This window comes from Felis catus, chromosome C1 (genome assembly GCF_018350175.1).
Source record: "Felis catus isolate Fca126 chromosome C1, F.catus_Fca126_mat1.0, whole genome shotgun sequence".
NCBI classification, from domain to species: domain Eukaryota; kingdom Metazoa; phylum Chordata; class Mammalia; order Carnivora; family Felidae; genus Felis; species Felis catus.
The window spans coordinates 176,705,365-176,731,231 of record NC_058375.1 but is presented as its reverse complement, the minus strand read 5'-3'; the positions used below and the strand labels follow the sequence as shown (position 1 = coordinate 176,731,231).

The following is a 25,867-nucleotide window of genomic DNA, read 5'->3' as shown; positions in this document are numbered from 1 at the left end:
TTTAAGGACTTAAGGCAAAAGAAGATCATAATGAGAGAAAAGAAGGGATGAAGGGATGTTACAAAGAACCAAATGGAAATGGAAATTCTAGAACTAAAAAATACAGTATTTGAAATGAAAAATTCCCTGGGTAGGCTTAGCAGATGAGGGATGGCAAAAGGGTTAGCAAACTTGAAGACAGATCAGTAGAAGTGATCCAATCTGAACAATGGAAAGAAATAATGAAGATTAAAAAAAAAAAAATCTCAGTGGCCTATGGCACAACAATCTCACATATATGTAATTGGGAGTCCCGGATAAAAACCATAATAGTGAGGAAAAAAAAATTGAAGAAATTATAGCATGGATGTTGTAATTTGTATAAATGAAACCTTTTACAGATCCAAGAAGGTCAGTGAACCCCAAGCAGGATAAATACAAAGTCCACGGCTAGGCATATGAAAATGAAATTGCTCAGAACCAAAGATAAACACGAAATTCTAAAAGCACTGAGAGGGGGAAAAAAAGACAATACAAAAAAGAATACCACAAAAGATGGATATAGATTCTCATCAGAAGCAATGTAAAGCCAAATGACAGTGAATAACATCTTTTAAGTGCCAACAGAATATAGACTTCAATGCTACAAAGCCAACAGGTCTTTCGAAAATGAAGATGATACAAACATTTTCAGATAAAAGCTTAGAATCTTTTGCCAACAATAATTGCACTGTTAAGGGCTGATACCAGATAGAAATTCTGATCTATAGGAAAAAATGATGAGCCCCCAAAAATGGTAACTATGTAGGTAAAAAAGAAAAAGGATCTTTTAATATAATTCTCAGGGCTTCTGGGTGGCTCAGTCAATTGAGCGTCTGACACTTGATCTTGGCTCAGGTCATGATCGCAGGGTCGCCGGTACAAGTCTTCCATCAGGCTCTGCGCTGACCACGGAGCCTACTTAAGATTCTGTCTCTCCCTCTGCCCCTCTCTTCGTTGTTCTCCCTCTCTCTCTCTCTCTTACTCTCTAAAAAAAGGTTTTTTTAGGGGGTGCCTGGGTGGCTCAGTTGGTTAAGCATCCACCTTCGGCTCAGGTCATGATTTCATGGTTTGTGGGTTCAAGCCCCATGTTGTGCTCTGGGCTAACAGCTCAGAGCCTGGAGCCTGTTTCGGATTCTGTGTCTCCTGCTCTCTGTGTCCCTCCTCCCCTGCTCATGCTGTCTCTCAAAATATAAAATAAACATTAAAACAATTTTTTTAAAGATGTAACTAAATAAAATAGTCAATTCTACATCTGAAGAGTTCCTTACACATTTACTGTAATATCAACATGGAATAAACAATTCCCTGAGCACTATGTAAGAAAATGCATACACTTTAATACTCCATGTACTAAATAGATACTAGTAAAATTAAAATTCACTATGATAGCATGCAAAATAAAAATTTTATGATTAAATTTATAATGATTCATGCTTAAATATTAATTTTTTCAGTTGGTATTTGTTTCTCATTTTAGAGTCATCAGTGAAAAAATAAATTCAAATAAACTCAACACATCCAAACCATTTAATTTAGTTCATTTCAAAGGTACAAGATAATGAATATTTTAAAATTATACTGGGTAAAATGTCTAGAGATCTTTTTTTGGCGGGGGGGGGGTGGTTAATGATAGCAGGAATAAAATGAAACTTCTAGAGCAAATCAAAGGTAGTCTAACATTGTGATTATATAACCCTTTCCTAAAAAAACCAGATGCCGGAGTCCTACTCTCAGATTTTCTAATTGTCTAGGCCTAGGTTGAGGTTGAACAGCACTGTTTTTAAAAGGCTCCATGGGGGGCGCCTGGGTGGCACAGTCGGTTAAGCGTCCGACTTCAGCCAGGTCATGATCTCACAGTCCGTGAGTTCGAGCCCCGCGTCAGGCTCTGGGCTGATGGCTCAGAGCCTGGAGCCTGCTTCCGATTCTATGTCTCCCTCTCTTTCTGCCCCTCCCCCGTTCATGCTCTGTTTCTCTCTGTCTCAAAAATAAAATAAAACGTTGGGGGCGCCTGGGTGGCGCAGTCGGTTAAGCGTCCGACTTCAGCCAGGTCACGATCTCGCGGTCCGTGAGTTCGAGCCCCGCGTCAGGCTCTGGGCTGATGGCTCAGAGCCTGGAGCCTGTTTCCGATTCTGTGTCTCCCTCTCTCTCTGCCCCTCCCCCGTTCGTGCTCTGTCTCTCTCTGTCTGAAAAATAAATAAACGTTGGAAAAAAAAATAAAATAAAACGTTGAAAAAAAAAATTAAAAAAAAAAAAAAAGGCTCCATGGGTGCTCGCTTCAGCAGCACATATACTAAAATTGGAACGATACAGAGAAGATTAGCATGGCCCCTGCGCAAGGATGACATGCAAATTCGTGAAGCATTCCATATTTAAAAAAAAAAAAAAAGGCTCCATGCGTGATTCTAATGCACACCCAGACCGGAACTGAACTTTGGTGTCCAGCAAAGTGTAACAGTCAAGAGCACAGACCCTGCAGACAGACTCTCTGGTCTGGTTCTGCCACTTGGTAGCTCTGTAAACCTATGCAAATTATTTAATTTTTCTGTGCCTCAGGATAATTGCCTGTAATATATAATTAACCTACATCTACTTTACAGTTTTGATGTGAGCAATAAAATGAGTTACAATGTGTCGAGTACTTACAGAGTAATGCGTGGCACCACAGTAAAGGATTACAAATGTTTGCTATCATTGTCTATCAAGAAATACATCTTATAATGAATGGGGGAACATGACTGGTTGGTAATTATTTAAGCAACTTTACTAAAAAAATTTTATTATTTCTAATCTTAAGTAACTCTTAAGAAACTGGCTAAGTTCTATTGTAGGTAATATACATGAAACATTTTATTTTTTAAAAAAAATTTTTTTTTTCAACGTTTATTTATTTTTGGGACAGAGAGAGACAGAGCATGAACGGGGGAGGGACAGAGAGAGAGGGAGACACAGAATCGGAAACAGGCTCCAGGCTCTGAGCCATCAGCCCAGAGCCCGACGCGGGGCTCGAACTCACGGACCGCGAGATCGTGACCTGGCTGAAGTCGGACGCCCAACCGACTGCGCCACCCAGGCGCCCCTACATGAAACATTTTAAAGGAGAAATTTAGATACGTGTTAGCAAGTAATGATATTCTTGGGAGAACTATATTAAATGTTAAAGATTAGACTAAGAGATAAGAGACTACAACATATTGTGTAGTTTGTACTCAGTACATGTTTGTTAAATGCAGGAATGTTAGCTGGATAGGAAGTTAAGAAAGACCTTATTTCGCTGTAAACTAGATTAAAAAAAAATTATCTCTGGTTACTTACCAGGCTATACTCATAAAATTTTGTACCTAATTTTTTCCTACTTCTACTTAGAATCTGAAGTTCTGGATTAGCTATACAATACACACAATTTTTGACAGTTTATTTTCAATAGGTACTATAAAAATAAGTATTTTTAGCTCTTGGATATTCAAATTCAAGATTTTTCCCTTACAGTGAAAAATGAGTTCAAGATGAAGGTCACCATTTGTAATTAATTATAATGTGCAAATTTTCACATATGGTACTAATCTTGTGATTTACTCAAGAAGTCAATTTAATTAGTTCCTTGGGAAATATAAAAAGCTATGTCCAAAGGAATATTAAGTAAATTTAAGTAAAAACAGCTGCTACCTTTGACTTAATGTCATTAAGGGATTCAGTAACCTGAATGGAAAATATTAATTCTGATTTGACCAGTAATCAATTCAAATGTTTTTGTAACTACAGGTTACCTGTAATTATGTATATCATTTTCAATACTCCAACTAAATATTATTATTTTTTATTTTAGGTAAAAATATGTTCATAGCTACTACAAATGAAAAGTTCAAATTAACATCAATTGACTGAAACCCCGGTGACAGGGCACATGGTCTAAATATGGTTTCTAATCCATATTTAGAAATGAAAGGAGAAGAAAGGAAAAGAAAGCAAAGGAAAATATATCCAGAAAGGAAGAACTAAAAAATGAAGTACCCCTACTCCAAAGTCTGTCCTACGCTCTCAGCAGAAAAACCCTGATCCTAGACCTTATTCAAACTCTGTGTTATGGCTTACAGAACCTTCCATAATCTGGCCTGCCTTCCCTCCACTTACTTTACTATACTCTCTCATATTCTGTTCTTGTCAAAGTGGCATCTTTTATTTCCTCAATAACACTATTTTCCTTCTAGCTTCTGAGCCTTATGTACCATTTTATCTAGAAAATTCCCTACACCTTTCTGATTAATTTCTATTCAGGGAATCATTCATTTCCTGTCTCATAGATGACATTAAGCCCAACTGCTAAGTATTTTCATAACTCCTTGTGTTTATTTTAAAACTCATTGTCTTCTATGATTACTGTTTGTGTCTTCCTCACTATACTGCATCATGTATATTTTATTTATCACTGTATCTGAAATGATTAGCTAGAGTACATAGGTCCTTGTATGCAGAATGTCTTTAATAAATACTCTAACTGAAGACAGGAAGGGAAGGAGGAAGAAGAAAAGGAGAAGGGAAAAGGAAGGGAAAGGAGGAAGAGAAGGAAGAAGTAAGGGAAAGAAACAATAAGAAAAAGAAGGGAAGGGAAAGGAGGAAGAGAAGAAGAAGGGAAAGAAACAGAAGGAATAGGACAAAAAATGAAGGGAGGATAGATGGAAAGTCCATAGAAGTCTCTTATCCATAGAAGAGGAGTCTACTCTGATATCCCTTAGCACTTCTTACAGAATTTAGGATCACGGAAAGAATTCCAAAGTAAATACTACAAAAAAGTGGTAGTTACTGTGATTGCTGAGTGTGATCTCATTTTTGCTCTACTTTCTCACTAATCATAATTTTGGACACAGCCCTCATGGTCCCAAAACCCCTGGCCCTGGAAGATTCTAACACAACATTTTGTGACACAATGTAGCTCTCTGATTCCAAAATACCTGTATTTTCTTCTATTACTGGCCTCCAAATTAATCTTGATTAAGCAAGTGAGAAATAATGTCAGTAACAAGTTTTCTGTTCACAGGTTAAAAACTGAGTAAGATCATGAACAATTATTTACTATGTGCCATTTTTCTTATAACACACAAAATCTTATTTAACCCTTCCAACAACCCAAGAGATACTGCCCACACATTTTTAGAAAAAGTCAGCAGAGAAACTCAAATTAAAACCTGGTGTAGTTCCAGAGGTCTGCTCTTGACCAACACTGCCTCTTTTGTCTACCTGATGGCAGTAAGACAGAGAAGATTCTGGATTCCAGAATACTGTCTGATGATAAACATATTTTTAGATGAGTTCTATTAACCATAATCTTCTACCTTGAGGCCTACAAAAAGAAACAATGCTGACACACACTCCCCAAAAGTCAACAGGAACAATACCTGCTGTTGGGTTGTAAGGGAATGGCTATTCTAAGCTGTTATACTGTCACTACCTTCCAGGAAAGGGAAGCATCTATGCCTTTTTTCCCTATTCTCAGATAATACTCAATTCATCATCTCTCTGCTGGTCAATGCAATTCAACTTTTGTGGGCCTGCTGTACTAAAGTTAAATGCACTGATCTTTAAAATGCCTGTATCACTTAGATAAAACTAAAGACAATCACAATGTGTGAACCTTATTTGCAGCCTGATTTAAATAAACAAACTTAAAAATGTGATATTTATGAAGTAATCAGAAATCCAAACACTGAATATTTGGGGATATTAAGCAATTCTTGTTGTAAAAATTATTATGAGTGTAGTAGGGCTATATTTAAAATAAGAGTATCTTATTATACATGCTAAAATGTTTATGAAATATATGATACTATCCTAGGATGTGCTTCAGAATAATAATGGTAAAAAGGAAAAGTGAAGTGCATAGAGGTACAGATGAAACGAAACTGACCACGAGATGATGGTTCGTGAAACAAGGTATGGGTTCATTGTCTGCTTAGTCTATTTTTGTGTATGTCTGGGAAAAGAAAAAATACAACCATCCCCACCAAAAAAGAAAGAAAAAATAAATAAAAAGTAAAGAGAGAAGCTAATTTATGGAGGCTTTGCCTACTGGTGTTAATCATTATTCTTTTAAATTGAGGGTGTGTAAGACTGAATAAGTTAATGAAAAAGTAAAAAAACAAAACAAAAAACTGATCTAGTATCCACGTAATTTGTCAATCTAAATGGTAAGTTGCATTTAAATTGTTTTCCAGATGTTTCATGTAATATTGATATGCCCCAAATAAGAATACATAATTGGAAGTATAATTCCACTCTTTCATTTTCTGGTGGGCTAGATCACTTAAGACATAGTACTTTGTATTTATAGTAAGTGCCCTCAGTCAACTATAAACACTCATCATATTATTTTATGATATTTATTTAGATCATCTGATCTAAAGATGGCACGTAATATGTAGTTATTTTAATCAAAGACAGATCAAACCACCTATTTACCTACCAAAAAACCTCACCACAGTTTATTAGTTGCCAACGAATAAGTAAAAGATTTTAGAAGGAATCCTTGAGTTATACTGAAGAGGGATAGCATTAACTCCACTAAACCGAATCTGCAAAAATATTGTAATTTTTATACTGTGTTACATATTTTGAAGACCAATTTAAAAAGGGGAATGGTCAAGATATTTCTTAAAACCGCCACTGCTATAGCTGTTTTAATGCGTAAGCTTTAAAAAGAGAAAATCCTGTCATAGAAAGATTGTTTAACATAAAATAAGAAACAGAAGAAAATAGTAGTTTTAAATTAAGAAGAATGGAAAACCTTGAACTTCAAATTTCAATAATAAGACAGTAGTTAAGGCTTGTACCAAAAACAAAAAACAAAACAAAAAACTAAAAACCTCTAAATTAAAAAAAGTGATGCCAAAATTGGTACTCTAGCCAAACCAAAAGGTATTTTCCATTCTGCTTTTCCATAAATAAGAAGTTTAATTTTTTTTTTTTTTAACCCAGTGAGTCATATAGAATGGAAATATCTCAGCATCAGGTCACATGCAAGCTCTGGAAACTTACTTCAGTTTTTCCTCTTCACTCAATGTCTTCCACAGTTCTTCAATTTGTACTGTTGCATCCTCCAGCTTTTCTGTGAGAAACTGAGCACGATGATCTTGAACAAAAAGGGCACTTGCTGACATGGGTTTCTTGATTACTCGATTGCTAATTAAGTCATAAGCTGTAAGCTGTCCAGATTTGTTGTCTACCACATTTGATTTTTTGTTACAGGAACCTTCACTGAGATTCTTTTGTTCAGGGCTTGGAGAAGTATTATTACTTAATTTACACGGTGAACTTTCTTGAGGCACTAAAATTTTCACGGGTTCAATGTTTTCTCCCATTGAATTTTTAAGTGTATTTCCCTTGCTCCAGTCATCTGCACAGATTTCCAAAGACTTCTCAGGACCTGCTGCTTCCTTATTTTTCCCACTCTCATCTCTATTGCTTTTATTGCCATTTTCTGATTGGGTGTGCTTAATAGAATCTACAAAACAAGTTTCACTACATTCCTTCTGAGCATCCTCACATGATAAATTATTCACTGGGATCTCCTGAAATGTATTTCTAGTGTTCTTATCAATGTTAGAATTTTCACTATTAAAATGATCATCATAATGGTCATCAACATGTAGCTGATGACTTAAACAATAATTAGTGTTTTTCCCAGATTTATCATTATGCACATCATTTTGGAAAGGAATGGCTGAAGTATCAACATTTGGATAATTATTTCCAGATGATTCCATCTTATTAAAAAGCACATCTGTTTCTGTTGTATTACTAACAACCATGTCAGCTGAGGAAACATCTGTTTTATTATTTTCATTTGTACCAGGTAGTGATCCGTAACAAGTCGTCATCAGATTTTCAAGAGCAATTAAAACAGATTCCTAAAAATATAAATTAACAAATGTTACAGAAAATTACAAAAATAATAAATAAGCTAGATTTAAAATATTTAAAAATACATAAAAACTCTCACACATGAAAATGGTTAGAGCTGCATAAGATTATATAACATAAATTTTAAAAAATTATCCAAAATTACCTTATTCTGTAATAATACTTGACTTTTATCTGGTGTTAAATTTACATCCACATCAGCTGTAGGAACATCAATTTTCAGAAAGAAAATGGGATACAAACGAGTGGATTCCTTTAGGCACTTCAGATTGTAATAATGTCGGATTAGCTAGAAATAAAAATACCATGTATATAAGGATAGTATTGCCATCCTTAAATACAACCAAAAGAAGTATAGTCAGCTGAGAAACTGAGTGGATGTAACTTCTTGTTAGGAAAAGCAGTATCTAAATGGTAATACTCGTTTAGAGCCCTTGAACTTGCATGAAATACAAGTATATTCATTAGGAAGTACAAATATTCAATGTAACTGGCCTCATGGTTAAAAGATCATAGTGTCATGGATGTTATCAAAATCCAGGCTTCAAATCCAAACTCTGTTACTTCCTGGCTACAGTGGGCTAAGAAAGTCACTAACATTTCAGTTTCTTCACTATAAATGAGGATAACAGTTCATCACAGAATTGTTGTGAAGTCCTATGTAAGACACCTAGCTCAATGCTTAAAAAATATTACTGTATCTCTTTTTCTTTTCCTTATATTTTAGAGCAAATCCTTAGAAGTAGTCCTCATAATAAGCTGACAAATGACAGAGCTAGTTTTCATTTCTGATCCAAGCAATATTTTTTTCCCAAAATAGATTACCTTTAATATGTCTTTTTGATGTATTGGTCGACTGTTTATAAAGATAAAACTCCTTTCTGGGGTTGAAAGACTTGTAAAAGAGTGGTCTGCATCTTGCTTTGGAAGAAATCCACTTAGATAAATCTGCAATTATAATAAATAATTACAGAATTAATGTGCATTGTCAACAATGACTGTGGTTCCAGGGGTCTGGCTATATACAAGAGTTATAAAAAAACAAAATGGATTTTCATCTTATGGTCTCAAGAGTTATATACTTGCTGATAACCATGCCTTGAACATTAACCTTAAATGAAATACTGAAGCATATATTACATTGATGTTCTCAGTCTCTCTACAACTCTATTTTAAGGAAAAATTAGCATTCATAAAAGCTTCATGAATGAGCATATGCCTTACTGTCACAGACATACAGCATAAATACTGATCTCTGTTGAACCCTATCTTCTTTAGACTTTTAAAAATTTCTTTTAACATTTAAAAAGTCTTCATATTGTGACTTTCTTTTAGCTGTTTGTCCTTTTTAGCCAGATCTTCATGTAGAGAAGTGAATGGTTTATATCTTTATTCTGAGTGGGCTGTGAAGTCAATCTGAGTTTTCATTTCTCAATTAAAAACCGTCTTTTACTCTTTGCCACTGATTGCAATACTTTATTTCCATTCTTGTTTAGAGAACCTATCTACAATCAAACCAATTATTTTTATGCTTTCTCTATTTTACAAACGTATGAAGAGGAGACAGAAAATGATGAAGGATCCTAGAAAAAAAATACCAGAGAAAAGGGAGAGATTGAGGAGATAGAAGGCAAGGAAAATGCTCCTACTTTTTACCTTTAAAGATAATATAGAGAATTGTTAAGAATACAGGATAGAGCCAGACTGACATGATTTAAATCCCAGCTCCACTACTAACTACGGGACCTTGGTCAAGTTATTTAAAATACAAGCCCTATAGTCTCTTATATGGAACAACTAGAAACAGATGTATTTATATTAACCTGTTTAAAAAAAACCCACTAATAGTAAAATTTCAGCTTAGGTTTAGGAAAGTGAGACTGTCAGTGGAGATGCTATTTTTAGGTAAGCAGAAACCACAAGGCTCTTCACTAACATAGTGAGTAGGCTGCCATCTAAGTCTATGGCTATCCCTACCCTTGGAAGTAAGTGTTTAAGGAGCTGCATTACCAATTTTAGAACACTAAGTGCATTACTGTCACAGTGCCAAACTGTGCCAATTTAAAAAATAAATTAATAAAGCTGGATAATCCATTACAAAATACTACTTAATTAACTGTAAAACTTCACAGCATTTATAAATGGTTGTATCATATACCAGGTAACTTGAGACCCTTCTTTAAGTACCTGCTGAGCATCAGAAAGCACCTGTTTAGTCTCTGAAAGACTTACTGGGTTTGTGGACTTAAAACAAAAAAACCTTCCCCAAATAGGTAAGAATAAAAAATAAAATGAAGAAAAAACTGGTGATATTACTGTTTTCTTTTTATACCATCTTAGTTGTCCACTGAATAATTATTATTATTACCAAATACTGAGCTTTAAAAATGGCTTAGGATAACCTTAAGAACTATTATTTAAGTTATACAAAAAAGTAAAATCAAAGAGTTGTCTTAAAGTGCTCTAAAAATGAAAATCATGGTAGTTTATGGAAAAAGAATGACTGTTAGACCAAATCAGTGCAACCAAATAAAAAATTTGACTATACAGGACTCTCTGCCTAAATATTCCTCAACCTAGAAAGCAAAAAAAAAAAAAAAAAGAAAAAGAAAAGCAAAACATAAATACTTCTCCCCTGATTACTCTTCAACTGTAGACCTCTCCCTCTTTACCCTCATCTCCAACCTCCTATAATCTGGCTACTACTACATCTCCAATGGACACTCAGTCAACTTTTTGACTCTCTGCAGATCTTGACACCATAATTCTTTAATTTGGGAAGCATCACTCTGCTTCAGCCTTCTCTTTTCATCTTTCTGCTTCCCCCCAACACTTCCTCTTAGTCTGGTTTGCTGATTTCTTTCCCTTTGCTTACCACCTATAAATGATGATGGTCCTGAGTTCTATCATCAGAGCCTTTTTTCTTGGTCTCTACTCTCCAAGTAATATCATTCACATCTATATAGATACACCAGCGATACTAAGATAAAGATGTGCAGCCTGTATTTCTTTCACCCCCAAATGCCTTCTATTTTTAACTAGCTATCACAAAAATCTTCTCAATCTCACCACATTCAAAACTTGATAAAATACTTCACCCCATTGCTGTCCTGCTGCACAACTGGTTTTTCCTATATTCCCTTAGCATGATAATGAGCCCTGCCACCTATCCAATCTGTCAAACCTATCTCCTTTCCTCTACTCTGATTCTGTTCAAGTAACCCTGACTGGTGTCCTAACAGTAGTCTCCTCTTTCAGTAAGCCTCAAGAACACCAGGGAGTTCTATTTCTAAAGTAATAATTTAAGTACTTCTGCTCAGAACACTGGAATAAGTTCATGAAGGAACTCCCTTCTCCCCACCCCATCACAACTGCAAATATATAGCAGTGATAGACAAAATCAACTTATACAAAAATTTCAAAAGACTGAACCATTTAAAAGACAAATACAAAGATGTTATGGATGCAAACCATAACAGAAAGTGATGGCTGAAATCAAAAGCCCTATGTGCTCTAGGATCACAAACCAGCTGTCAGAAAAAAAAAAATTTTTGTAACTATGTGTAGTAATGGATGTAACTAGACTTACTGTGGTGATCATTTTGTAATACATACATATTTTGTTGTACACTTGAAACTAATATAACGTTATATGTCAACTATATCTCAATTTAAAAAAGAAACCATTTATGCCAGTTAGAATTTAAATTATGATGTGGAAACAGGGACAGAAAATACATACAAGGCAAGAGATCAAAATCAGTCTTTCCATATGAAATGGGCTGCTGAGACACCTCCCTTTCACCCCTTCAAAAATGCTTAAAAATACTGTGACCACGGTTTGTGGAGCTGCTTGCAAGGATTATAGGAAAGAGCATGGATAACTCCAAAATCAAAAATAAAGCTAAGCCAAGTCAGCTAGGAAAAGAGGTCTGAAAAATCTTGGCAGGATGAAAGACATGAACTACCTAGTTTTAAAATGGGGCCTGGAGGTTGGTGGTATCTGCCAAACCACAGGGAGGGAGAAGGTCGAGTGGGTAAAAACAAAATAACAAAAACAATAAACTTACATTAATGATGACTGTGCAAATTAAAATTTCAAAGCATATAAAACAGCAGAGAATGAAAGAACATTCTCCCATGAAAGTAGAAACAGTACAGCAATATGAAAAGAACTTTGAAGTTAGTATGTGTACCATACTTTTAAGAGTGAAGAAAAAGCAGGGGTACCATTCAGGTATCAAAAGCGTCCAACTTTTGATCTCAGCTCAAGTCTTTTTTTTTTAATTTTTAAAAATACTTATTCTTTTTTTTTTAATTTTTTTTTCAACGTTTATTTATTTTTGGGACAGAGAGAGACAGAGCATGAACGGGGGAGGGGCAGAGAGAGAGGGAGACACAGAATCAGAAACAGGCTCCAGGCTCCGAGCCATCAGCCCAGAGCCCGACGCGGGGCTCGAACTCACGGACCGCGAGATCGTGACCTGGCTGAAGTCGGACACTTAACCGATGCGCCACCCAGGCGCCCCTCATTTTTGAAAGACAGAGAGAGATAGAGCGCAAGCAGCGGGAGTGTCAAAGAGAAAGGGAGACACAGAATCCGAAGCAGGGTCCAGGCTCTGAGCTGTCAGCACAGATCCCAATGTGGGGCTCGAACTCACAGACTCGAGATCATGACCTGAGCCGAAGTCAGATGCTCAACCGACTGAGCCACCCAGGAACCCCACAGTTATAATTAAGTTTAAAAGAGAAGAGGAAAATGAATAAATTCTAAATCCTGGAAATACACAGATTTGGGAATAAAAATCAGACAGCACTGAGGAATTCACCAAGAACTTGGCATGGAATAATGCAGAGATAAAAAATATCCAGAGAAGACAGATGCCAAAAAACAAACATGAAACAAAATAAAGCTTTAGGAGCTCCCTTAAGCCAACAAAGCCACACTGGGAAACTCCTAATAAATGCTACCACAGCAGCAGTATAGCTGGGATCACCACCCATAATTAAGAGACTGTACAACATGGAGTGGCTGTAGTTAAGAAACGGACCTTCAACATTGTAGGAAGAGATATATAAAGATTCTCTATACCCATGGTTCCCAATGACCAATGTGTTTGCCATCCCAGTACAGTGAAGGGGCCTTGGTGGCAAGTGTCACAACTTGAAGGTATGTAATGGGATAGAAGTGAGGTGAGGGGGGACAACTATTAGCAGTTGACAAGCAACTTAAGATTGCTTTTGGGCAGGAATGAGAAGAGGTCAAAGAAACTCTGATATAGGACAACCCTCCTTACAAGCCCAGGAAGCATGGAGTGGTGATGGGTGGCTACTGGCAACATAAATATATCACCTATTTAAATACGCAGTACACAAATAGAACAGGGATTTGGTTAGATGATCACTCACTAGAGACACACTTAAAAGGTTATTATTCTGACAACTCATGGAACTGGAACGATTCAGCAACACATGCTTTCTAAATTACCCTATTCCTCCATGCAAGAATAATCACATGAAGGTGTAGCAAAAGTTTTGATATCCAAGATGGATTACCAGCAGTCCTCACACAATTCTATCTCAAGCGAAAATTAAGGGGCGCCTGGGTGGCTCAGTCAGTTAAGCGTCTGACTTTGGCTCAGGTCATGATCTCACGGTTCGTGGGTTCGAGCCCGGCGTCGGACTCTGTGCTGACAGCTCAGAGCCTGGGGCTTACTTCGGATTCTGTGTCTCCTCCTCTCACTCTGCCCCTCCCCTGCTCATGCTCTGTCTCTCTCTATCTCTCAAGAATAAATAAACTTTAAAAAAAAAAAAGAGGGGCGCCTGGGTGGCGCAGTCGGTTAAGCGTCCGACTTCAGCCAGGTCACGATCTCGCGGTCTGTGAGTTCGAGCCCCGCGTCGGGCTCTGGGCTGATGGCTCGGAGCCTGGAGCCTGTTTCCGATTCTGTGTCTCCCTCTCTCTCTGCCCCTCCCCCGTTCATGCTCTGTCTCTCTCTGTCCCAAAAATAAATAAAAACGTTGAAAAAAAAATTAAAAAAAAAAAAAAAAAGAGAGAGAATTAAAAAAAAGAGAAAATTAAAAAAAACAATGGGCAAGCACAGATATGGCAACACATCTCAATACAGATCAGGGGAAAAAATTCTCAATTGCAAAACTAATGGGATAGTTCCAATCACACATGAAATCATAACTGACCAAGGTCTAAATCTGTTTTTCATACTTGAATGTGCACCTGGGAACCTTGTTAAAATGCATATCCTGATTCAGTATTCTGGGACGAGGACAGAGATCCTTCACTTCTAACAAGCATACAAGTAACGCCAATGCTGCTGGTCTTCAGACCAAACTATGGCAGCTAGAATCTCTAGAGCACAATACCAAAGACCTGGAGTCTGGATCTCCTGTCATAAGCTTCCTGGGTTACCAGTGTCAACAACAAAGTCCCACGAAGCCACGAGGAACACAGGGGAATTTACTAGCCCAAGACAGTACCTTTACTATCCCAAGTCAGCCACCATAACCAGACTAAGGTGGCACTAGGTTATATTGAAACCACTGAACAACTATTAAGGGAGCTCTGAAAAACAGGACACATGTCAGATCATGGCCATGCTCCAGGTACTATAGCTGGCCAGTAAGGATGGCCTGAATTGTTCTTCAGGCAGAGAACATTAACTGAGTATAAACTCCCACCTAAGGCTAATAAAATGATAATAATTAAGAACTCAATACTGCAAGAAAAAGAGAAGAACTAGTAGTAGAAAAGAGATTTCAACAAATTATGAAAAAAGAAAGAATAGAACAGAGAAACCAACTGCCCAGCACAACAGACAGCCTTCAGGTTTAAGGTCAACAGAGCAGCAAAAACAGATTCTATTTTATAGACTCTTCTGTAAATAAACTGAATAAGAATAATTATAGACTCTTCTATAAAGAGACTGAATAAGGACAATTGATCTAATTTTGTGCTAGAAAGCAAAAAAAAAAAAAAAAAAAAAAAGAAAAAGAAGAAGAAAGGGAATGGAGGGGGCAGGGAAGGGAAAGAAATGAAATGAATTTCCTGAGAACTAGAACAGTGAGTATGAGTGCAGTGTGCTAAGCCCCCACCCCATGATGGTATTTGTGACTCCCCCAGAGTCTGGGAACAGGAACAGGATCTTGATTAATTAATAGTCAAGTAAAGCCTAATAGTCAATAAGTCTAGCCACAAACACTGAGTTCCCAATTAGATTTCTTATTCACACAAAAAGATGGCTTGGAGGTAAAAGACCTGAAAAGCAAAGCAAAATTGACCTCCTAACCAATAGATAGTTTAAGAAACAACTTTAAAATAGAAACAAAACTTAGCATCTCTAAAGATTCAAGATTGTGTATCCACAAAACAGTAAGAAGTTGTGAAAAAGCGGTAAATTTAAAAATGCTCTTGGAAATTAAACATAAAGGTTTCAAAATATTCAGAAGGGGCAAAAGAGGGTCAGACATCTCCAAAAACTTACAGAAAAAAGATGAAAACCTGAGAAAAATAGTAAGAGAAAAATAAGAGGAAGTCCTAAATCAATAATAAGGAGTTTAATTAAAAGAGAAAAATTATCAAGGTGCCTGGGTGGCTCATTCGGTTCAGCGTCTGACTTCGGGTCAGGTCACAATCTCACAGTTTGTGGTTTGAGCCCCGTGTCAGGCTCTGTGCTGAGAGCTCAGAGCCTGGAGCCGGCTTCGGATTCTGTGTCTCCCTCTCTCTCTCTGCCCCTCCCCCACTCATGCTCTGTCTCTCAAAAAAAAGAGAAAAATTATCAAAGTTATGACAGATAGAAGTATATAACCCAGAGCTGAAAAAGATATATGACTATTCAGACTCAAGAAGTCTCAAACCAAGTGTTCAGCATAAAAAGCAAATGAGTAATAAAAGACACATCTATAGACATGCTTAAAAAACTGAACACAAAGATCCTAAAAAACGTCCAGAAAAAAAAAATACAGATCAGCTAGAAAGAAAGAATTGGAATGCATACATCTTCCCATCAGCCACAGTGAATGGTCAAAGACATTAAATGCCTTTAAACTTATTTTCTCTGCTAGAACTGATACATGAATTTAGCAAAGTTGCAGGATACAAAATCAATGTACAGAAATCAGTTGCATTCTTATACACTAATAATGAAGCAACAGAAAGACAAAGAAATTGATCCCGGGGCGCCTGAGTGGCTCAGTCGGTTAAGCGTCCGAATTCAGCTCAGGTCACGATATTGCGGTCCGTGAGTTCGAGCCCCGCGTCGGGCTCTGGGCTGATGGCTCAGAGCCTGGAGCCTGCTTCAGATTCTGTGTCTCCCTCTCTCTCTGCCCCTCCCCTGTTCATGCTCTCTCTCTGTCTCAAAAATAAATTAAAAAAAAGTTAAAAAAAAAAATTAAAAAAAAAAAAAAAGAAAGAAACTGATCCATTCACAATTGCACCAAGAAGCATAAAATACCTAGGAATAAATCTAACCAAAGATGTAAAAGATCTGTAGGCTGAAAACTATAGAAAGCTTATGAAGGAAATTGAAGAAGATTTAAAGAAATGGAAAGACATTCCCTGCTCATGGATTGGAAGAATAAATATTGTCAAAATGTCAATACCACCCAAAGCTATCTACACATTCAATGCAATCCCAATCAAAATTGCAACAGCATTCTTCTCGAAACTAGAACAAGCAATCCTAAAATTCATATGGAACCACAAAAGGCCCCGAATAGCCAAAGGAATTTTGAAGAAGACCAAAGCAGGAGGCATCACAATCCCAGACTTTAGCCTCTACCACAAAGCTGTAATCAACAAGACAGCATGGTATTGGCACAAAAACAGACACATAGACCAATGGAATAGAATAGAAACCCCAGAACTAGACCCACAAACGTATGGCCAACTCATCTTTGACAAAGCAGGAAAGAATATCCAATGGAAAAAAGACAGACTCTTTAACAAATGGGGCTGGGAGAACTGGACAGCAACATGCAGAAGATTGAAACTAGACCGCTTTCTCACACCATTCACAAAAATAAACTCAAAATGGATAAAGGACCTGAATGTGAGACAGGAAACCATCAAAACCCTAGAGGAGAAAGCAGGAAAAGACCTCTCTGACCTCAGCCGTAGCAATCTCTTACTTGAAACATCCCCAAAGGCAAGGGAATTAAAAGCAAAAATGAACTACTGGGACCTTGTGAAAATAAAAAGCTTCTGCACAGCAAAAGAAACAACCAACAAAACTAAAAGGCAACCAATGGAATGGGAAAAGATATTTGCAAATGACATATCGGACAAAGGGCTAGTATCCAAAATCTATAAAGAGCTCACCAAACTCCACACCCAAAAAACAAATAACCCAGTGAAGAAATGGGCAGAAAACATGAATAGACACTTCTCTAAAGAAGACATCCGGATGGCCAACAGGCACATGAAAAGATGCTCAACGTCGCTCCTCATCAGGGAAATACAAATCAAAACCACACTCAGATATCACCTCACGCCAGTCAGAGTGGCTAAAATGAACATATCAGGAGACTATAGATGCTGGAGAGGATGTGGAGAAATGGGAACCCTCTTGCACTGTTGGTGGGAATGCAAATTGGTGCAGCCACTCTGGAAAACAGTGTGGAGGTTCCTCAAAAAATTAAAAACAGACCTACCCTATGACCCAGCAATAGCACTGCTAGGAATTTACCCAAGGGATACAGGAGTGCTGATGCATAGGGGCAATTGTACCCCAGTGTTTATAGCAGCACTTTCAACAATAGCCAAATTATGGAAAGAGCCTAAATGTCCATCAACTGATGAATGGATAAAGAAATTGTGGTTTATATACACAATGGAGTACTACGTGGCAATGAGAAAGAATGAAATATGGCCCTTTGTAGCAACATGGATGGAACTGGAGAGTGTTATGCTAAGTGAAATAAGCCATACAGAGAAAGACAGATACCATATGGTTTCACTCTTATGTGGATCCTGAGAAACTTAACAGAAACCCATGGGGGAGGGGAAGAAAAAAAAAAAAAAAGAGGTTAGAGTGGAAGAGAGCCAAAGCATAAGAGACTCTTAAAAACTGAGAACAAACTGAGGGTTGATGGGGGGTGGGAGGGAGGGGAGGGTGGGTGATGGGTATTGAGGAGGGCACCTTTTGGGATGAACACTGGGTGTTATGGAAACCAATTTGACAATAAACTTCATATATTGGAAAAAAAACAAAAAAAAACCTTATTTTCAACCTAGAATTCTGCCTCTACCAGACTATCAAGAGAAGTACAAAATAAAGTCATTCTTGTATATAAAAGTCTACCTCTCATATCCCCTTTCTGTGGAAGTTAACTAAAGATGTATATGAGAAAAATGATAACAAAGACTAAGAAAGAAAAAGGCATGGGATATAAGAAATAGTGGAAACAACTAGTACTCCTATGAAAAAAAATTCCATTCCAGGATAAGATCTGTGCAGAATGCCTGATATGCGATCAGTCCAAATAAGAAATTGGGTTCTAAATCTAATTATTAAAAAAAAAAAAAATGGAACTCTAGCTATAGTTGGAGTAAGTAAAAGTGCTGGCTTTTATTGCTGACAAGACGAAGAAAAGTTTCTTCACTTAAAAAAGGGAAAAAACCCAGATCTTAGAAACTCCAGAAAAAGCAAGAAACTATATAAGAGTTCACAGATAAAGCAAAGAAAAACATGACATTTTGAGCAATAAATAGGACAAGAAAGGATATTCTATTTAATTGGGACAATAGAAATAGTCTCATTTGTATGGCATGGATACATAACGTGGATTCTTAAGAAATGTGATCCTAGACACAATACTAGGCTTTACAATGTAAATTATTTGTAGCCATAGTAATATACTCCATATAAGTTTTCAACTTTTAGAATCAATTTTCAAACAAAAGATTGAAAACTTAAAAATGGTTATAAAAGAAAACAAATTGCTTGACAACATAAAAGTAGAGTGGACACAATTGAGAGAGGGAAGAGCAAGTAAGAGTTGGAGTGTTCGTAACCTCATCTAACATTATAGGAACTCAAGAAGCACTGTCTGAAGCTAGAGATCAAGAAAAGAAAGATGCAGAATCTATTTAGAATAGGAAAGGGAAAACAAAGGTAAGAGAACTCAACTCTTCTTTAATACTGAAAACAGATAAGATACTCAATTGAAAATCATTTTAAAAAAAATAATGTAACCACAATGCTTAAAATTAAAAATAAATACAAAGATAAAAACAGGAGTAGGGATAGGGAGAGAGGGTTAAATATAAGCTGTAAATGTTATGTTCTTTTTTTACCTATACATATATTTAAGTAAAATGTTACAAGAACTTATTGCCACCTCAACTCCCCAGAAGAAAAATAATTGAGTTTCATTGTTAAACCAGAATTATTAAAGAACACTTTGTTGTGTACCTGAGATTCTTCACAGTGGTACTGAAAGGATTCCATGTTGCCCATAACAGCAGTCCCCAGAACAGACATGAGAGCCGTCTTATGATCAGATACTCTAGTTTTCTGCCAAATAACCGCCTAAGGACAAAAGACACAGATAACTTTGAATACAATTTAGATTTACTAAACTCAAGTACTACACCATTTATTTCTGTATTTAGCATTCATCCCCAGCTTGTATTTTCAATATCATTTAGAAGAGAAGCATGGGCTATACAGTCAGTCAGAACTCTGGTTCTGAATTTTAGTAACTGTATGTTACAGCATAAAATCTATTTAACTTCCCCTAACCTCGGTGTTCTCTCTACAAGATGACTAACAATATTTATCTCCCAGAATTGTTGAAAGATGAAAATATACAATGTAGGCAAACACAAAGGCCAGTACCTAATCCTAAACTTTAGAATATATAATTCAAAATACATTTAAATTGTTAAGCTAAATGATTTCTGTAAATAAACTTATATAAAAATTTGAGATAATGCATGCTCTTTAAAATTATCTTTGGGGCGCCTGGGTGGCTCAGTCGGTTAAGCGTCCAACTTCAGCTCAGGTCATGATCTCACAGTTTGTGGGTTTGAGCCCCACGTCGGGCTCTGTGCTGACAGCTCAGAGCCGGGTGGCTGTTTCAGATTCTGGGTCTCCCTCTCTCTCTGCCCCTCCCCTGTTCACGCTCTGTCTCTGTCTCAAGAATAAATGTTAAAAAAAAATTTTTTTTTAATTAAAAAAAAATAAAATAAAATTATCTTTCTATGTTACTTCTATCCTGACTTTCTCCAGGGTTTTTTATTAAGAAAGGATGCTGAATTTTGTCAAATGCTTTTTCTGCATCGATTGACAGGATCATATGGTTCTTATCTTTTCTTGTATTAATGTGATGTATCACACTGGTTGATTTGCAAATACTGAACTAGCCCTGCAGCCCAGGAATGAATCCCACTTGATCACGGTGAATAATTTTTTTATATGCTGTTGAATTTGATTTGCTAGCATCTTGTTGAGAATTTTTGCATCCATATTCATCAGGGATATTGGCCTATAGTTCTCTTTTTGCTGGGTCTCTGTCTGGTTTGGGAATCAAACTAATGCTGGCTTCATAAAATAAGCCTGGAAGTTTTCCTTCCCTTTCTAATGAAAAGCCCACAGCTAATATCATCCTCAATGGGGAAAAACTGAGAACTTCTCCCCTGAGATCAGGAACATGACAGGGATGTCCACTCTCACCGCTGTTGTTGAATGTAGTGTTGGAAATTCCAGCATCAGCAATCAGACAACAAAATGAAATCAAAGGCATCAAATTTGGCAAAGATGAAGTCAAGCTTTCAGTTTTTGCAGGTGACATGATATTATACATGGAAAACCTGACAGACTCCACCAAAAGTCTGCTAGAACTGATACATGAATTCAGCAAAGTCGCAGGATACAAAATTAATGTACAGAAATCAGTTGCATTCTTATACACTAATAATGAAGCAACAGAAAGACAAATAAAGAAACTGATCCCATTCACAATTGCACCAAGAAGCATAAACTACCCGAGAATAAACCTAACCAAAGAGGTAAAAGATCTGTATGCTGAAAACTATAGAAAGCTTATGAAGAAAACTGAAGAAGATACAAAGAAATGGAAAAACAGTCTGTGCTCATGGATTGGAAGAATAATATTGTTAAAATGTCAATACTACCCAAAGCAATCTACACGTTCAATGCAATCCCTATCAAAATTGCACCAGCATTCTTCTCGAGGCTAGAACAAGCAGTCCTAAATTTTTTTTTTTAACATTTATTTATTTTTGAGACAGAGAGAGACAGAGCGAGACAGAGCATGAACGGGGAAGGGTCAGAGAGAGAGGGAGACACAGAATCGGAAGCAGGCTCCAGGCTCTGAGCCATCAGCCCAGAACCTGACGCGGGGCTCGAACTCACGGACCGTGAGATCGTGACCTGAGCTGAAGTCGGACGCTTAACCGACTGAGCCACCCAGGCGCCCCAAGCAGTCCTAAAATTTGTATGGAACCACAAAAGACCCCGAATAGCCAAAGTAATATTGAAGAAGACCACCAAAGCGGGAGGTATCACAATCCCAGGCTTTAGCCTCTACCACAAAGCTGTAATCATCAAGACAGCATGGTACTGGCACAAAAATAGACACATAGACCAATGGAATAGAACAGAGACTCCAGAAATGAATCCACAAAAGTATGGACAACTAATCTTTGACAAAGCAGGAAAGAATATCCAATGGAAAAAAGACAATCTCTTTAACAAATGGTGCTGGGAGAACTGGACAGCAACATGCAGAAGGATGAAACTAGATCACTTTCTTACACCAAAATAAACTCAAAATGGATAAAGGACCTGAATGTGAGACAGGAAACCATCAAAACCCTAGAGGAGAAAGCAGGAAAAAACCTCTCTGACCTCAGCCGCGGCAATTTCTTACTTGAAACATCTCCAAAGGCAAGGGACTTAATACCAAAAATGAACTATTGGGACCTCATGAAAATAAAAAGCTTCTGCACAGCAAAGGAAACAACCAACAAAACTAAAAGGCAACCAATGGAATGGGAAAAGATATTTGCAAATGACATATCGGACAAAGGGCTAGTATCTAAAATCTATAAAGAGCTCACCAAACTCCACACCCCAAAACCAAATAATCCAGTGAAGAAATGGGCAGAAAACATGAATAGACACTTCTCTAAAGAAGACATCCGGATGGCCAACAGGCACAAGAACAGATGCTCAATGTCACTCCTCATCAGGGAAATACAAATCAAAACCACATTGAGATACCACCTCATGTCAGTTAAAGTGGCTAAAATGAACAAATCAGGAGACTATAGATGTTGGTGAGGATGTGGAGAAATGGGAACCTTCTTGCACTGTTGGTGGGAATGCAAATTGGTGCAGCCACTCTGGAAAACAGTGTGGAGGTTCCTCAAAAAATTAAAAATAGATCTACTCTGTGACCCAGCAATAATACTGCTAGAAATTTACCCAAGGCATACAGGAGTGCTGATGCATAGGGGCAATTGTACCCCAATGTTTATAGCAGCACTTTCAACAATAGCCAAATTATGGGAAGAGCCTAAATGTCAACTGATGAATGGATAAAGAAGTTGTGGTTTATATATACAATGGAATACTATTTGGCAATGAGAAAGAATGAAATATGGCCTTTTGTAGCAACGTGGATGGAACTGGAGAGTATTATGCTAAGTGAAATAAGTCATACAGAGAAAGATAGATACCATGTTTTCACTGTTATGTGGATCCTGAGAAACTTAACAGAAGACCATGGGGGAGGGGAAGGGGAAAAAAAAAGTTAGCGAGGGATGGAGGCAAACCATAAGAGACTCTTAAAAACTGAGAATAAACTGAGGTTTGATGGGAGGGAGGGGAAAGTGGGTGATGGGCACTGAGGAGGGCACCTGTTGGAATGAGCACTGGGTGTTGTATGGAAACCAATCTGACAATAAATTTCATATTAAAAAATGAAATAAAATAAAATTATCTTTGTAATTACCTTTTATATACAGAACACTTACAAAAAGCTAAGTGAACCTCACAGACATAAAAGCTGAATAACGAGCCCAGATTTTTTCCACTGCAAATATGTAGTAGGGTAGTTTAAAAGAATCATGGTCCCGAGAGACTGACCAAAGTTTGACTGTGAAGTGCACCATCAGGTATGATATACTGCAATTTCTTCAGTTAACAAGATCCAATTATAGTCAAATCTTTGGAGAGCATCAATACAGTCATAAGTTGTTCACTCAACAAATATTTACATGGCACTTCCTAAATCCTCAGAAAAATGTGTAAAGGGGCTAGGAGAAAACATTAACATCCAAGGGACCTGCAGAGGAAAAACAGACTGAAAAGGAGTGGCCACAAAGGCAGGAAGAGCTACCAAACAGTATGGTACACAGAACAAGAAAAATTTTTAAGAAGTAGTCATATTTGACCAATGTCAAGAGTCCAATGTCAAGAGTATGCAAAGATGTGGCCACAGGATTTAGCAATCAGTTCTAGGAAAGGAGAGTAAATAAAGCCAAATGTCCATGGCTGGATAGTGATTAAAGTGAGGATATTAAAAAAAAAGAGATGAACCTAGATAGTATTTCAGAAAGTTTGGCTGTAGGGGTTTCTGGGTGGCTCAGCTGGTTAAGTGTCCACCTCTTGATTTCAGCTCAGGTCACGATCTTACAGCTCCAGAGACTGAGTCCCATGTCAGGCTCTGCACTAACAGCGTGGAGCCTGTTGGGATTCTCTGTCTCTCTCTCTCTCTCTCTCTCTCTCTGCCTCTGCTCTCCCCCCCCCCCCCCCCCACTCATGCATACACTCTCTCTCATTCTCTATCAAAATAAATAAACACTTAGACAGTTTGGCTATAAACTGAAAGCAGAGGAATAATCGAGGCAAGTGTGGATCAAGGGTGAGTCTTAATATGATACACTTGAATCAGAAGCAATGAAGAAGAATGGGTACACACACAGGTAGGTTTATAGATTCAATGACTGGAGGTTGATAAGTTCCTCTTTGTTCTATTTTTTTTTTCCCTGTAATGTAGAAAAGTTACTGGTTGTGAGTGAAAACACATCGATTTAAATATCTGATTGCAGAGAAGGCTTGAGAGAGAGAGAGAGAGAGAGAGAGAGAGAGAGAGAGAGAGAGAGAGAGAGAGAGACAGAGAAAGAGAGGTTTTGACTTGACCAAAAGAGAGACCTTCTGACTGGCCAAACAAGCTCCTTAACATGACCAGGAATTTACACAGGCAGTTTTAAGTACTAACAATATTATATATACTAAAATGAAAGGTGAAGTAAATAGATTCATGTTGTCCTCTAACTGGCAGGTTAGGGGATAGTAATGAAGGAAAGTGCTCTTCTGGACATAACAATTAGCACTGACTCTGCATGTTGATGTTTATCATCTGTAAAGCACTGTTTTTAGAATCTTAAAGACAAACCTGCTTGGGAAAACACAGGTAGTACTTAACAAGACAAACTACCTGATATTTAACAGGAAAAACTTATTCCTAGGGTTTCATTAATACTAATTCAACAGGAGTTATGATTTAGGAAAAACTTACTTGGCACTACTATCATAGAAACTACTGTTAATTTTCACAACTATTTCATGTAGGTATTATTATCTCATTATGTAAATGAGGAAACTGAAGCTGATACTGACTGATTTACCCAAAGAAACTTAGATAGCAGGTCATGGAACCATGATTTATACCCAACTTTTATGGCTACAAACTCACTGTTTTTACTTTGCTAACATCCCTCCCCTCTCTAGTTAAAAACAGTAATAAGCTAGAGCCAATGCCAGACCCTAATTGGGAATTCTTAAAGAGAAATGCATTTTCATGTATAATTACCCTCCATGGCTATGTGATAACTATCTACTGTCTAATTAACTTGAGGGTATTAATGTATTCTCAAACCAAAATTATTTTTAATCTATTCACTTAAAGGTAAATAATTGGGGTCCCCCCCAAAAAAGAACACATACCAGAATAATGAAATCCAAAAAGATAGGGAACTACTATCCTATAATCCTAATATCACAGTATTTTTCAGACTACAGCTGTCAGTACCAACCTTAATCTTATTATAACAGAGCCTTATACCTAAGGATTTCTAAATTTCCAATAATTTTCATTCATTAATATACATATAAATATAGATGTGCAGTAATTAGGCCCAAAGTGCACAGCAAAATGACAGAATGAGGTATTGTTCCATCCTAAATTTCAACATCTCACTATTATGTATTGCTTTGGAAGTGATCTGAATTAGAAAAAAATATACAAACTACATGAAATCTAAGTATTAAAAAATAGTAAACAATTAAAAACTGAGGTATAGGTTTAATGTGTATATTTCTAAACAAAAAATTATGTCTTGATAACTACATTTATACTTAAAGGACAATACACTGGACTATTTAAAACTGTCACTGCTCCAGGAAACATGGGATGAAGAATCACAAGAACATTCCTAATCTTTAATTTCATTACATATAATATATACTTATCCCAATTAATTAGAGAAACTGATTTTAAATTTTTCAGCAAATATTTACTGAGCATTAACTTCATACCAGATTCCATGCTAAAAGCTGGGAATACAAAGATGAAAGGACAAGGAACTGGCTCTCAACAAGCTAAAATATAAAAGGAAAACAAAATATTAAAATAATTATAATGCATAATACCTCCCAAAAAACAAAAATCCAGGGCTGGATGGTTTTCCAGGGGAATTCTACCAAACATTTAAAGAAGAGTTAACACCTATTCTTTTGAAGCTGTTCCAGAAAATAGAAATGGAAGGAAAACTTCAAACTCATTCTATGAAGCCAGCATTACCTTGATTCCAAAACCAGACAAGGACCCCACTAAAAAGGAGAACTATAGACCAATTTCCCTGATGAACATGGATGCAAAAATTCTCAAC

General features: G+C 36.9%; 1 protein-coding gene and 1 non-coding gene across 2 annotated transcripts in view; one reads left to right on the top strand and one right to left on the bottom strand.

The window, feature by feature from the left end:
* Positions 1-25,867, bottom strand: part of PMS1 (PMS1 homolog 1, mismatch repair system component) — a 92,302-nt gene that overhangs the window by 13,693 nt on the left and 52,742 nt on the right. Inside the window, 4 exon segments of the mRNA XM_011285424.3 lie at positions 7,048-7,919; positions 8,078-8,221; positions 8,758-8,880; positions 19,359-19,475. Of these exon segments, the coding sequence (XP_011283726.2) occupies positions 7,048-7,919; positions 8,078-8,221; positions 8,758-8,880; positions 19,359-19,475 (1,256 nt within the window).
* LOC111562020 lies at positions 2,288-2,394 on the top strand. The gene has a single exon (XR_002745081.1). It is a non-coding gene; the product is annotated as a U6 spliceosomal RNA (small nuclear RNA).